This window comes from Aricia agestis, chromosome 5 (assembly GCF_905147365.1).
Source record: "Aricia agestis chromosome 5, ilAriAges1.1, whole genome shotgun sequence".
NCBI lineage: Eukaryota > Metazoa > Arthropoda > Insecta > Lepidoptera > Lycaenidae > Aricia > Aricia agestis.
In genome coordinates this window covers 10915784-10931852 of record NC_056410.1, presented here as the reverse complement: position 1 = coordinate 10931852, position 16069 = coordinate 10915784, and the positions used below count along the sequence as shown (strand labels likewise).

General features: G+C 34.7%; 1 protein-coding gene across 1 annotated transcript; it reads left to right on the top strand.

The window, feature by feature from the left end:
- Nucleotides 1-5494: 5494 nt before the first annotated feature.
- On the top strand, nt 5495-15861 carry LOC121727006 (RYamide receptor-like). The gene is made up of 5 exons (XM_042114673.1): nt 5495-5823; nt 6644-6842; nt 9344-9496; nt 10948-11035; nt 15617-15861. The coding sequence occupies exons 1-5, from the start codon at nt 5513-5515 to the stop codon at nt 15712-15714; spliced, it is 849 nt and encodes a 282-aa protein (XP_041970607.1). The 5' UTR covers nt 5495-5512; the 3' UTR covers nt 15715-15861.
- Nucleotides 15862-16069: the final 208 nt, after the last annotated feature.

The window sequence follows — 16069 nt, the reverse complement described above, 5'->3', positions numbered from 1 at the left end:
TGCTGGACTAATAGCTCCAGTGTGACCACTCTTAAATAACTCGTGACTTGATAATATATCAAAAACATTGCTATATTCTTCTAAAATCTACTAGACCGTGTTGTAGCTTCTACCGAAAATCTACCTTTAATAATCAATGTATTCTACGTGGTTGAAACTAAAAAAAAATCTAATTAACTGCAATTTAGAAAATCTAATAATGGATGATTTTAATATCCAAGAACACACAACACGTGCTATGAATAAATTATTAATACAAGGCGTTTCTCAGATATTAATAAAGTTAATATAGGTAATTAATAATTTTTATATTTTTTGTAAGTGAAAAGATTTTTTTGTTATAATTTTTTAAGTTTAAACTAAAAAAATATGGCAATACATTCTAATTATTATCGGACGTTCTGAGTAATATCTTGTATCTATACTAATATTATAAAGCGGAAGAGTTTGTTAGTTAGTTTGTTTGAACGCGCTAATCTCAGGAACTCCTGGTCCGATTTAAAAAATTATTTCAGTGTTAGATAGCCCTTTTATCGAGAAAGGCTATAGACTATATTATTTTATCACGCTAATACTAATAGGAGAGAAGAAATAGAGGAAAGTGTGGAAAAAACGGTGGGAAAACATTTGAAAGGGCTTATTTGAACTCGCTAATCTCAGGAACTACTGGTCCGATTTGAAAAATTATTTCAGTGTTAGATAGCGCATTTGTTGAGGAAGGCTATAGGCTATATTTTATCACGCTACAAGCTACAATAATATCAAATCACTTCGTAATACAAAAATATCGAATCACTTCGTAAAGGAATTGCAATCGAAATTATCGATTTCGTACTGACGTTTCAGAGTGGCGCCGGCGATTTAAAATGGCCGCCCTTTTTATCGATTTGATTTCGATTCAACAGTGTCAATCTCTATTGGCATAAGTTCCATTTCATGCATCTGACATTTTTCAAATATTTTCGTAACAATAATTTTCACAGTTAAAATTTATAGTTTTATATTAATAAGTTAGCATTTAGCAACTTCTCATTTTTATTCATTTACAATTATAGGAAACATTTGTTTTTGTAGATGGAATATAATTTATAACATTTTGATTTTTTTTGTTTTATTGTAAAAAAAACCCGTAGCAAGGAATATAAGAAGTGTCACCCATATCATCATAAAACGCACAAACTATAATAGGAGCGAATAAATAGAAGAAAGTGTGGAAAAAACGGGGGAAATTATTTAAAAGGGCTTATTTGAACGCGCTAATCTCAGGAACTGTTGGTCCGATTTAAAAAAATCTTTCTGTGCTAACACAGAAAGATTTTTTTAATGGGCTATCTAAATAGCCCATTTGTTGAGGAAGGCTATAGGCTATATTTTATAACGCTAAGACTAATAGGAAATAGAAAAAAAATTAGAAAAAACCGGCCAAGTGCGAGTCGGACTCGCGCACCGAGGGTTCCGACAGCTTAAAGGTATTATAGACCTGAGTATTTGGTATGAATTTCAATTTAATACCTCTACGCGTTTATGAGGAAATGGGTAGTAAGTTTAAAATTATTAAAAAAAATATATTATGTGATGTAACAAAAAATTTATGGTTTTCGTAATTTTTCCTTTATCTATGCTATAAGACGTTGCTTCGTACCAAATTTCAAGATTCTGAGTTCACGGGAAGCACCCTGTAGGTTTTGATTCCCTTGCAAGTGTCGAAAATTTGCGGCATAAACGGCTGTATCTTTTGATTGCGTAGGCTTAGAAGTTTGATTTTTTCACAGCTTCAAGGGACAGTAGACCTGAGTAATTGATATAAATTTCAGCTTCATACCTCCACGCGTTCCTGAGAAAAAGGGTCTTGACAGACGGACGGACGGACAGACGGACAACAAAGTGATCCTATAAGGGTTCCGTTTTTTCCTTTTGAGGTACGGAACCCTAAAAAACGGAGGAAATTATATAAAATTGCTTATAATCTTATGAAACTACTTGAGCAATTTTTAAGTTATTTGGCACACATGAAGAATAGACCACGTGAAAGGACATAGGTTTCTTTTTTGCGGAAAAATGTATGGTTCCCGTGACATACCTAAATTACGCGGGTGAAGCGGCGCGGAACATCTAGTTATTAATAAATTAATAGTACAAGATATTTCTCAGATATTAAAAACTAGTCTAATAAGATTTCGTCCGTTTCTGGTGTCAGATTTCTTTTCCTGCCTATTAATAAATGCCTACGAATAATAAAAATTGCGCAATTGCGTGTCGGACAAGGGTTTCATTACAGAGCAAAATTAGGCCAAAAAATTGCGTTTTTTATATGGGAGGCCCACTTATATTTTTATTTTATTTTTAAACTATGATTAAGTAAGTATTAGAGTACGCATATATTTAACGACTTTTTTAAAAATTAAAGTACCTACCTTTTGCCATTATTGATACAGACCAAAAAAGGCCAAAAAAATCACATTTGTTGTATGAAAGCCCGTCTTAATTCATGAAGACCTAAGCGGCCGCATCCGGCCGCGATAACAATGGAAAAGCTATTGTGTCTCGTTATTCCACAATCGATGGATAATCATTTTATTTTGTTTTTTTAAGGGTGTGTACGTGTTCCTTGGAGAGAGTTCACTGTGAAGGTAGCAGCGCTGAAATACCAATTTTTTTCACTTTTGTATGGGGAAACTCGTGACGCTCGGGCCCTTGCCCATACAAAAGTGAAAAAAAGATTCGTCTTTCAGAGCTGCTACTTTCACAGTGAACTCTCTACAAGGAACACGTAGACACCCTAAAGTATTATCACTTATTTTTGTTACACACTGTATAATCTGTGAAAATTTCAACTCTCTAGCTATTACCTACTGTTCTTGAGTTACAGTCTGGAGACATACAGACGATCAGATGGACAGACATCAAAGTGTTAGTAATGGGGTCCCGTTTTTACCCTTTGGTTACGGAACCCTAAAAACTAAGGAAAGTAACTCCCATAATAGGTACCTACTTTAACCGTTTTGAATTTGGTTCCTTTTCGCACACTAAAGTATGACAATAGCTTCGAAAGTCAAAATACTACATAGTGCAGCACGAGTCGGCGCATGAGTACCGGAAACTATTCCACCTCAATTTTTTTATGCCATCCTCTTCAAATTGCCCTCCTGATGATATAAATTATAAATGCATATTGCCATGGCGCAACCGGTGCAATATTTTTTAAACAAACATTGTTTAAACAATTGCAAGGAATTGTTATTTTTCAACCGGACAATTTTTTTATATTCTTTATTGAAATTTCAATAAAAAAGGTCAGGCTATGACTTTTCACGATAAAGTTAATATTTTAAAAAATTTGAATTTTTAAAGGTTCGAAAAATCTCAAATTTGGGTACTTTCGACCCATGAAAAACATATTTAAAAAAATGTCTAAGTAATATATATTTTTTTAATTCTCAATAGTTAATAATATTGTTTTTTTTTTGTATGGGAGCCCCCCTTAAACATTTTAATTTTATTACTAATTATTGAAGTACAAATATAATTAAAGATTTTGTGAAATTTTCAAGTGCCTCGCTGTTACTGTTATTGATTACGAGCAAAAAAGGCTAAAAAAGTCACGTTTCTTGTATGGGAGCCCCCCTTAAATATGAACTATATTTTATTTTTAGTACTTGTTCTTATAGCGGCAACAGATATACACAATCCGTGAAAATTTCAGAAGTATAGCTATAGCGGTTCTTGAGTTACAGCCTGGAGACATATAGACACAGAGAGATGGACAGACAACAAAGTCTTAGTAAACCATATTACTAAGACTTCTTCCATGTTTTTTAATGGTTTAATAATCTTTTTTCTACTCTCAGTTCTCACTTCTCACACTATAGTCACGATCCCGCGAATGAATGACCAAAAAAATAAAAATAATAGTTTTTGTTATATCGATCGAGGTAATGGCAAAAACCGGTTAAAACCGTTTTAAGGATCAAAAACGAAAAAATCATAATGTTCTCAAATAGTGGCCCGAACCTATCGAGCTACTAAGGGCGCGCGTTACACATATAATTTATAGGATTTAATTTTATTAAAACATAAAACCTCGGGTATTTTAGGATCGTCACCCTAGCAGCACAAACTTTTGCTACGTAGTACGTACCAATATACCCTTTGGATTGAAGTAACGTAAACGTTCAAAGGTTTTGTTGTAAGGGATTCGATAAAAACAAAATGTAAGAATATTAAAAGGGCTTAAGACATTAAATAATGTTCATACTTTGAATTTCTATATGATTTAAAAGGCAAAATAGGCAAACAAGGCAACCTACGTCACACAAAGCTAAAGTTTTTTCTTTTGTCTGCGAAAATAGTCGCTCGAATTTTCCTACCCTTATTATATTCGATTTGTAGTGATTTATTGTAATATAATTTTCATACCATGATGGAGAAACCAATGTATTAAATAATAATACAAATCATATTTTATTAAGCAAAAGAATTAACATTTAAAACGATAGCAACTCTATAGCTGAAAATGTATTGTTTGCGTAGGTGCACCATATGAAATCTGAATATACTTGTATGATGTATTTACTATTTAGTAATAATTATATTCACAATTTATATTTGTAGGGCACTATAAAAACATACTACTGTTGATTGTGTTGATACAGAGTTTGTGATTTATTAAACACTGATATTTAATTGAAAGTTTTGAGCTTTTGCTAAAAATAATTCTGTATTTGACATATAATTGGAGTTACTATTTTCTTCGATATTTTTGGACTTTTGGTTGGATTTTATTACAACTTTTGTTACCTCATATTATTATCATACTAGCTGTTTGACCGAGCTTTGCTCGGTATCCGATGAAAATGATATTTTCTAGAAATGATTCCTAGCTAGATCGATTTATCGCCCCCGAAACCCCCTATATACTAAATTTCATGAAAATCGTTGGAGCCGATTCCGAGATTCCAATTATATATATATATATATATATATATATATATATATATATATATATATATATATATATATATATATATATATATATATATATATATATATATATATATATATATATATATATATATATATATATATATATATATATATATATATATATATATATATATATATATTGCTCGTATAACATATAAGCACAGACGTAAAAAAAGTACATATAAGATAACTTTTGTTTCAGGTAACAACATATGAAAAATCGATACTTAATGTCTTTATAATGTTAACTGATTTATATTTAGGGGACGACCCAACTAATCAAAGTTTTCTCGTGAACAATTCCCTCGAATACAATAGTACGCTCCAACATGAATTCGTGTGCATCAAAGATACAGAATCAGAAAGTTTCTCGTACGTTTTTGAGACGTGTGTGTCCTGTATGTACTTTATAGTGTTTGCCGTATCTCTGTTCGGGAACGGTCTAGTGTGTTTAGTCGTTCAAATAACTCCTCGGATGAAGACCGTCACGAACTTCTTTATAGCGAACCTCGCCGTAGGGGACATACTGATGACTTTATTCTGTGTACCTTTCTCGTTTATTTCTGTGCTCATTTTGAAATACTGGCCGTTCGGCGCGGCCATGTGTAAGATTGTTAACTTTTCCCAGGCCGTATCAGTTTTAATCAGCGCGTATACACTGCTGGCCATATGTATCGATAGGTATTTGGTTGTAACGCGGCCTCTGAGGCCCAGGCTGAGCAAGAGAGTGGCAAAAGTTATAGTGAGCTGCGTGTGGATCGGCGCCGTCGTGACTGCAGCTCCGATATTCGTGGTGTCTGAGCTGCAGAAACCGTCACTGTGGCACGAAGTTTGTGAGCTGTAAGTACACTTAAGTAGTAGTAGTACACTAAAGTCTGCGAATTTCCTATTTCAATAGTTCACCGATTTTACTAAGAAATTTTTGGTGTTATGAATCGTATTCGCAAGCCGCCCGAGGCGGGGACATTATAGTAAAGGATGGGCATTACGATAACGTAAATAGCACTTTTCGTGCCTAGTATCTGTCGAGATTCTAATTTGAATCCTATTTCGAAGGAAGGTAAATGTCAAGGGTAATCTTGGGACCATTTCGGTTCAGTTCTAAAAGTAATTTTACGACTCATTACTGGTGTAATTTATAACGCTCACGTTTTATATTGGTCTCATTTTTGTAATAAACTAATAACCAACAGGGAGTAACGAGACGTTTTTACTTAAGTCAACATTCTCGTTGTTTTATTTACCTAACCAAAGCCAAAGGTAAGGAAGAAAATTTGGAAGGTCACGTACATGAATGTTCTACTGGAGCTTCGGGCATAAAGATACGATCTTAATAATTAGAGTATCGAATGGATTCATAAAAGAATGAAGGTAGCATAGACATAGTAAAAGGAGGCGAAGTAAGTTATCTTCTTACAAAGGCAAACAATGCGTTGCCACGTACGGCACACAACAAAATCTCGGCGGTACCAACTTCTAAAACTCGCCGAGATTTTGTTGTGTGCGGTACGTGGCGACGCATTGTTACTATGGCGCACACATAGAAGCCGCGCGCGGTGCCTTTGTAATTGTATGAATATAACTTACTTCCCCTCCTTTTACTATGGCATAGACTATTAATATTTACGTATGCAATTAAAGAGTTACAATGTTCCCTCAGGGATATATGCGCGGAGCGATGGCCGACTCCGCAGCAAGCGCAGCGGTACTCGTGCTTGCTGCTGGCGCTGCAGTTCGCGCTACCGCTGACGGTGCTGGTGTGGACGTACGCGCGGATCGCCCGCCTCGTGTGGGGCAAGCGGCCGCCGGGGGAGGCCGAGACCACAAGGGACAACAGGATACAGTACTCGAAGAGAAAAGTATGTTTTTACTTGTGACTATACTCCACTCGGGCTAACTGGTCGCAAGTAGTCATTGACTCCCTGTCAAAAACTTGTCATTTTCCATATAAACCGCGATTGACAATGAAGTGTCAGATATTGTTTATATGGAAAATGACGACTTTTTGACAGGGAGTCCATGACCGCTAGTGACAAGTTAGCCCGAGTGGAGTATAGTGGGCCCAACGGACGACGTCCCGTCATATCTTTGAAGTTTAAATTCTCAATAGTGTAATGGCATAATTATATAAAGGTTAGGTTAGGAATTCTTAAAATTTCTAATTTTTTTAAGCCGGATTGAGAATCTTAACCATTCTCAAGCCCCCTTGAATACACACAAAAAATTTCATCAATCAACCGGTCCAGCCGTTTAGGAGTTCAGTAGTAAGTGACAGATCGATAAGGGGTATTCGTCATATTGTCCCTAAAATCGTAGTATTTCTATTTTTTTGCATTACTGCTACTAAAAATCACATCATACACACACTATATTATAATATACGTTATTAAAATAATAAAAGACGTGAGTGGAAGAACCAGATAACTAACATTTTGTAACATAAGGACAATTAGGTACTTACTTACATTTCCTTTATAATTTAAATTTTAAACCCTGTAACTTGCCTACTAATTCATCATCTCGCTAATAAATCTGGCTACACATACAATTCACATTTTTTATTACATATCATTTTCCAGGTCCTAAAGCCTCCATTTGTGCAAAAATATTTGTGCAATTTTTTAACTGTTACTTACATGCTTCTTCCACTCATGTCTTCATTAATATTTCAATATGTTCAGGCAGATGACAGCTAGGCTGGTATCTTGTATATAAATAAGTCTATGGTATTTTATATCATTTCAATAATATTATATTTTTCTATTATCTATGACATTTACATGTCCTATCACCCTACGCGTTGAACTCGACTTTGGAGGTCGTGAGAGGGTTGGAATTTGGATGCACCGCTAAAAATAAATTTTTAAATTTATTTTTGTCAGATTACGAGACAAAGCGATCATGTTAAGTGATTGTCAAATTTCTTGTGACTCTTGATTTGAAATACTTGAAAATTGTTCTACTCATATTACTATACTAATCTACTATTAATATTATAAATGCAAAAATGTGTCTGTCTTTCAGTCTGTCAGTCTGTTACATCTTTACACTCAATCCGCTGTACCGGTTTTGCTGAAATTTGGTATGGAGATACTTTGAGTCCCGGGAAAGGACATAGGATACTTTTTGTCCCGGAAAATGTACGGTTCCTACGCGATAAACGAATATCGGCGCAACAGAGTTGCGGATGTCATTTAGTTATAATATACATTTACTAATTTTATTTAACATGCTCGATTCCTATCTATTGCCTACGAAACTTATTTTAGGCAGGCAATAAGGTACATAATATTCGATTAACAAACTATAATATACATCGGGGACGAATTTAAGAAGTTATTACTTAAAGTCAAGTAATGTATCTATTAGTAATATATACTCAGTTGAACTTAATCCTTAGTTCTCGAGAATCTAAAGCTAATAAACTTAGTTCCTAGAATATTTCAATTTATTTAATATAATTTATAGAAATTTCAGGCAACGGCCTGAAATTTTGTGCGCGCAAAATAGAATGTAGAGATTTACCTCCATATGAACCTTTCACCGAATTGATCTTGTAGAGCTAGAAATGGGATAGCATAAAGAATACAAATATATAAGAATGCTTAAAATAATTAATACACAAACAAATCTTTTCGCTTTATTATTGTCATGAGACAGGTAATTATAAATCTCTTGCAGATGTTGAAGATGATGGTGATAGTTGTCATAGTGTTTGTGGTATGCTGGCTACCACTCAATCTGTTCATAGTAAGTTAATTGTTATTTACTTTAACTCATATACCTCAAAGAAGATTTAAAAAAATCTCTTAAGGTACACATGCACGAAAATATGCTTCAATCGAGCAGTTTCTGCTTACGAGCACGTGTGTCCAAGCATTGCTCAAAATAAGCATGCTTATTTCGAGCATACTCAAAATATGACAGGCTTACAATTTTTGAGCATGCAGCTACCTGCGGCAAGCGATTATCGTAAACGCTAACGCTACAAAATGTATGGGATTTTCGCCAGCGAAGCAATGACTTATGTAAATCGCATACATTTTGTAGCGTTAGCGTTTACGATAATCGCTTGCCACTTGTCTAGAGCCGCTGGTTTGCTAATGAGCATGCTACCATGCTATTACTTAGTAACGATCAGTTTTTCGCTTATAATAAGCATATACCTACTAGAAGCACATTTATCGAGTTCAAACAGCATGCTTGTTTTAAGCATGGTAATAAGTTTGCTATTTTTGATCATGTGTAGCTGTACCTTTAGTTTGGTCTGGGCGCAGCAACGTGACTAACATCCATCCATCAATCCAACCATCCATCCATGTACACATTCTGAACAATAGTATAATAAGTACTGCTACAGTTGGTGTGGACATCCCACGAGGAGGAGTGGGCGGTGTGGGCGGGCGCGCCGTACGTGTGGTTCGCCTGCCACTGGCTGGCCATGTCGCACTCCTGCTACAACCCCATCATCTACTGCTACATGAACTCCAGATACAGGGAGGGCTTCAAACAGGTGAACTTTTGTGTATTACGTATGTCATCTTACTCCGGCCGCACATTATAAGAATTTCTGGTCAGAAAAATTCGGACACGCGCGCGCCGGAAGCCCAGAACGCACTCTGTTCATAATATGTTTTGTTGTAAACTCCGCATAATATTAGGTCAGAAAGTGTGACGTCCGATTCGGATGAGTGTCAGTTGCCGTCGATCGGATGGCAGAAATTTTTGTGATCCAAAATTCGGATCGCACTTTATCTATTATATTTTGTACTAAGCTCGGACTCGCCAGAAGGAGATTTCTGATAGGTGTAGTGGTCCGGATTTTTCGGATCAGAAATTCATTATAATGTGCGGCCGGCTATATGAAGATAATGTGTGCTAATAAGAAAATGTTTGTCTGTAAATCTAATAGGTTTCATTCATAATAACTTTTATTAACCTTTACCTCACTGGTTTCGGTAACAGAGGCCGATAAAACTAAGCTAGCGACTCAGTAAGCAATAATTTTACACTGTCTAAGTATGTGCGCAGTACGTAAGAGTACTCTCTCTTCCTTTACTCGCTTAATCTAGTGGGACGGATGACCGTCATGATCGTCTTCCTTGGCAAACAATCAAGTGATTAGCCTGCTTTGTCCTATCGTAAACCATTTCGTCGTGGAATTAGCATCAACCAGTGGAGATTTCACCAGTGTTATACAGTCACGGTCTATAACACCGGTCTTCTGAATCTTCTGATAACAGCTATAATATGTACTATCAGAGAAGTTGATTCCTATGCAAATCGGGGACCTATTCGACTAAATAATGTTGGTCTGTCAATTGCATAGGAATCAACTTCCTCGATGGTACATCTGTGGGTAACTAAGCAACTAATCTCACCCGTCCTTTGGAGAATCTCTAATAAGTATGTTAATACTTAATACGTTTACTAAACAAGCTGTGCAAGCTGTTTGTTGCTCCAAATTTATCCCACCTCAAACTACTTAGGTATAAAATGTTGGCACATCAAACGCCATGGTTTAATAAAATTATCCTTATATTTGACTCCTATAAAATAATAGATTTTTTATCTAATTAACCTTTTAAGATCAGCTTTAATAAAAAGGTTTCATAAAAAAATTAAAAATATCTCAATTGATAATTATTATCTTTGGATATTTAGAAGAGCAATTCAATTAAGGAATAATAGGAAAGACATTTTTAAAATTAAATTAAGTAATATTTTAATATATGAATAAACTAGTTAATTTAACGTTAAACTTATATGTAAAGGATCTTAGTAGTTTATACCTAATTAGTAGCTGTTATACCTTATCTTACATGGGAATTATAGTATTTACATGATAAACAATATTCATATTATGTCTTAAAATGTATATCCTACAAATAATATTGTTATACTTCTTCTTTCTATAAATAATCATGTTGTCAAGTTCATTAATATTCCAAAACTATTCGACAGGTATTTATCGATTTATTCCGACTGAAGGCTCACTCGGCAAGTCGGAACTGCCATCGATCAAGCTTTTGTGAGGTCCTTCCATTGTCAGGTATTTCATCCGAAACCTTTATATTAAATTTCCATTACACTAAGATACGCATTCACAATAAAATCTAAAAACTACTTAAGTACTCAACAAAATAAGTTTTTTGCATTAAAATGTACTACAATCACAAAGAAAACGTAGAATATAGGTAGTCTACTGTCTATTTTGATTCTATATATTTTTTTTTCTGTTTGTAGTAGAATAATTTAATACGGTACACTTATAACGCAGGAAAATTATTACCTTATTTCCCTGTAGTGTTAGCACGGCGACCAGCGGAAATGCGAAAGTATGGACAAACTGTGGAAATAAACCTAGGTGCCGTTCCGATCTTTTTTCGTTCCGAAAAATTAAATTAAAATGCCACTTTATGACACACTATAGTATATGTCATAATGTAGGATATTATTTGAATTTTTAGAACTATAGTCTTTTATAAAGTGGCTTTTTAACTGAATTATTCGGAACTAAAAGAGATCGGAATAGCACCTTAAGTTTATCTCCACAGTTTGTGACTTTAGTCTGTCATAAAGTGGCATTTTAATTGAATTTTTCGGAACGAAAAAAGATCGGAACGGCACCTTAGGCTTATTTCCACAGTTTGTCCATACTTTCGCATTTCCGCTGGTCGCCGTGCTAGCACTACTGGTCGTTAAAAATATCATGAAAGATAAAAAATCGTTCTACACGAGCTCCGCAAACGTCCAACGAAACGTAATACTGAATTTTTCAACTCATGTTCCACATCTGAAAATGAAATGTTTGCAAACAAAATTTTCGCAATCGCTATCAAAACATTAATTGCATTCCTTCCCAAGAATTTGTTTACAGATGAAAACTTTTAAGTAATTTCTTTTAGTGTGTTTATATTTTATTTTTATGCATATGGGGATAAAAAGTAAGGGTATTGATGTTGGTATCTAGCCTATATGACGTGCCATGCCTACTTCTATTGTAGGTAATATATAATCTTTATATTAATACGCAAGCGAAAAACTTTGTATCCCTTTTGACGAAAATTGCGGAAACGATTTAAATGAGTTAATAAGGATATTAAAGTAAAACTACCATACTATCATTGGGATTACCCATTTTTTTTTAATGAATCCCTACGCTGTCACGCGCAGAGTTAAGCTTAGGCCAAACCTACGCGACCAAGCGCCTGAGAAGCGGAGCGTCAAGTTGTCAAATGTGTGTTTTGTATACAAAAAACACATGTGACAACTTGACGCTCCCGCTTTAAAAAAAGAAGTCTAGTTGCAAAACACACATTTGACAACTTGACGCTCCCGCTTCGCAGTCGCTTGGTCGCGTTGGCCTAAGCTTTATCGTGCGCGCACTCTAGTAGCACAGTTACAGTAGTCCTAATGTCTTTGAAACTATGGTCGAATTTCGACCATTGGGTGATCTCTACTATGTATAGTCCAACCATAATTATATTATATTAAAGGATATTATTATATGCACCTCAGAATAATTTTTCAGCACACTAGTTAACTCCGCTAATTAACTGAATGCATACCAGAAAAACTAATGCTGATCAAAAATAAACAATTGATTAACTGAACATGTCCTTCAAAAAAAACTTAAACATCATACAAAACGAGACGACCTTTATAACCGAATTCACACCAAAAATATGGTTCATAGTTTCATACATCGGATATAATTTATTTGTAAAACGAAAATTTAAATTGTTTATCAAAAATACTAACTTGCACTCTAAATTGGACAATCTTACAACGGAATTTTTAAAAACGATATCGAAAGGTGCACCATAATAAAATAAATTTCTATTATCAAAACAAGTCTACAAATTGACAAATCGTGCAACTTAAATATTTTTAACCTAACTTTATTTTCTTTTTGTTTCTCTGTTTTACTGAAAAACATGTTGGGGCCTCCTCATCTAACGCCGCACTCACTCCTTTGCGCTCGCTCTTTACTCTTTAGCGTCCACAGATATAATATCTTGATCTATTTCAGTGTTAGCGACAAAGATTTTAATAATTATGATGAGATATGGTGAAAGATTTTATCATTCCAAACCTATATAATCAAGGTTTCTTGATAAAAATTAAGAAAAATGATCAAAATTCACTACTGTATTGTAATTGTATGGGTTAATAATTTATTAATGATTCTTAGATAATTAATAGCAATGTTGGCCCAATGCGATTTAATTGGGTTAGGTTAGGTTAGTTTTTGTGAACCACCCAGAAGTAGCGGGGCTCCGTCGACTCATAATAATTATGAGTCGACGGAGCCCCGCTACGCGGCTGACTTATTGAAGCCAGTTGTTTTTTCTTTTTTTTTCTTTAGTAGCTTGTCAACCCCTACAGTGCAATTCCTAAGCCGGAGGCTTAATTATTTTGCAATATATCGGTAAGAAACCCTTTGTGCGCGAATCCGACTCGCTCTTTGCCGATTGATTATTATTGTTTATAAACTGAGTTACCATTCAGTGTGCCAAAGTTTAGTCCATGTTAAGTTAGCACTTGATGATTTTTATGTGTTCTTAATTATAATGAACATAACAGATTAAATTGGGTTTTATTTAGAACTAGCTGTTGCCCGCGACTTCGTCCGCGTGGACTTCAGTTTATAGCGCGCGATGTCAACAAAATTGGTGTCAAAAGCTTTTATAAAAAAACCCTGGTACCCCTTAAATCAATACAGCTGTGCAGTGTGCACACAATAAGTATTTCTTTTTTTTATATTAAACTTTATATTTTATGCCAAATTTTAAAGCTTATTTAGCCCTCCAATTACACAACTTTACCCATAAACTATTTATCATTGATAGATTTAAGGTTACGTCACTGCACAGATAAAGTACTGAGTTATTTAATACCGTAGAATAGATATAACAATCGAAAAAAATCGAAACTTAAATGTAAGATGATTACGTTGTCTTATAGAAAGACTTTTGAGCAAGCGTCAGCGCGATGTAGAAGACGCACGGCGCCATCTATTATGAATTGTTGGAACTAACTTAATTTGAACAAATTTACGCATTTTCACCCCCTTACAACCCTTTTTCCAGTAAAAAAGTAGCCTATATCCTTTCTCAGGCTTTAGACTATCTGTATACAAAATTTCATTACAATCGGTTCGGAAGTTTTGGCGTTTGGCGTGAAAGCGAGACTGACAGACAGACAGACAGACAGACAGGGATACTTTTGGCGTTTGGCGTGAAAGCGAGACTGACAGACAGACAGACAGAGATACTTTCGCATTTATAATATTAGTATAGATTATGTGCACAGTGCACAGCTGTTTTTGGGTATTTTGATTAATTAAGGGCCGCGCTACACCGGAATGGCGCTGCCATGCGAGGCGAGCACTTTCAGCGCTGCCATTCCGGTGTAGCGCGGCCCTAAGAGGGGTACCACTTACCAGGGTTTTAAAAAGTTTTTAAATTTGACACAAATTTTGTTGACACCGCGCGCTATAAACTAAAGTCCACGCAGACGATGTCGCGGGCAACAGCTAGTTATGAATAAAAACAATATTATATAGTAAAGTAGGTATGATTAGTTCTGTTACAATAATAAAGTAAAAAATAAAACGCCATCTGTTTTCATATATTAGAATTAAAATGTTGATTGCATTGATATATGTTCTGGATGGAATATAGGCCAACACGGTACACTCGAACTCCTTTATTTTAGAGCGCCTTCTGTTGTCAACTTGTCACATATATTAGAAATGCAGTAGGAGTTCTATAAGATAAGATAGATTGATTATTATTATACCAAGTGATAATATTATTAAACATAATATTCTAACGTATTAAAAACTATAAACAAAAACATACTAACTAATAAGTATGATTAGTTCTATGTTACAGAAAGTAAAAAATAAAACGCCATCTGCTGAATCGTATTAGAAATAAAATGTACATTGCATCGATATATTTCTGGATTTTTTATAATATTATACATAAAATATGTTTAAGATTTTTGAAATTTTATTTTAATACACATCCAAGACCCAGGAACATTGAAAACTTTTTGTTCCGCCTGCGGGACTCGAACCCAGGACCCCCGGGATGAGCGCTGGCCACGCGCAATGCGAATTCATTTTCATCGATATTTTCATGGAGATAAGATATTTTCCCACATCAAAATGTAGCCTATGTCCTTTCTCAGACTCTAGAATATCTGTGTACAAAATTTCATTGCAATCGGTTCAGTAGTTTTAGCGTGAAAGCAAGACAGACAGACAGACAGACAGAGATACTTTCGCATTTATAATATTAGTATGGATAAATGATGTTCCTAAAAGTAATTTCGGTGATGGTTTTCCTTAAAAAAGTTGTAGTATGTTTGTTGAACTAAGGAATTGTTAGATATACTATTTGAATAATTATAGTTATTCGTTCAGTAAAACAGTTTTGCAAATAATTTTAAATAATATGCTTAATTCGCATTATTTAGGGTGCATAATTAGTGTGCAAGTCAGTATTTTTGGTGAGACTTTCAAATATTTTGATCTAAAAAAGGGAATATACAGATATTGATTTAAATACATGCCTTATATCATTAGTGTTTTTGTTTTTCACTTGATCGTATGTTCTAGAAATGGTTGGCGTTAATACACTCTACTACGGTTGTGGCAGACACAGGAACGGGAATGCAGGCGTTGGACCCATTCTGTGCCGTCAGAAGCAGAAGTAAACGAAATGATAAACTTCCCTCTGCTTTCAAATTACCTGCCAAACCCCTGGCTGTTCATCAATAATAATTACTTAATGAGAGTTGTTTCTTCCGTGTTATTGTTAAATATTTATAGTGTTGAGAGTTTGCAATGAAGCTTCGGCTTCAACTTCGGCTATTTCGACCAAAATTATCGTCTTGGGCCAAACCGACCATAATTTAGAAAAAAAAACGTTGAAATGGAACTACCTGTGCCAGAACTATCGTAGGTCCGAAAATTTAATAATTATTTGGAACATAAAACAAGCAATATTACTTACTTTAAATACATACTTACAAGTTTTAAATTATTAATCATCTAATTGGAAGACAATCT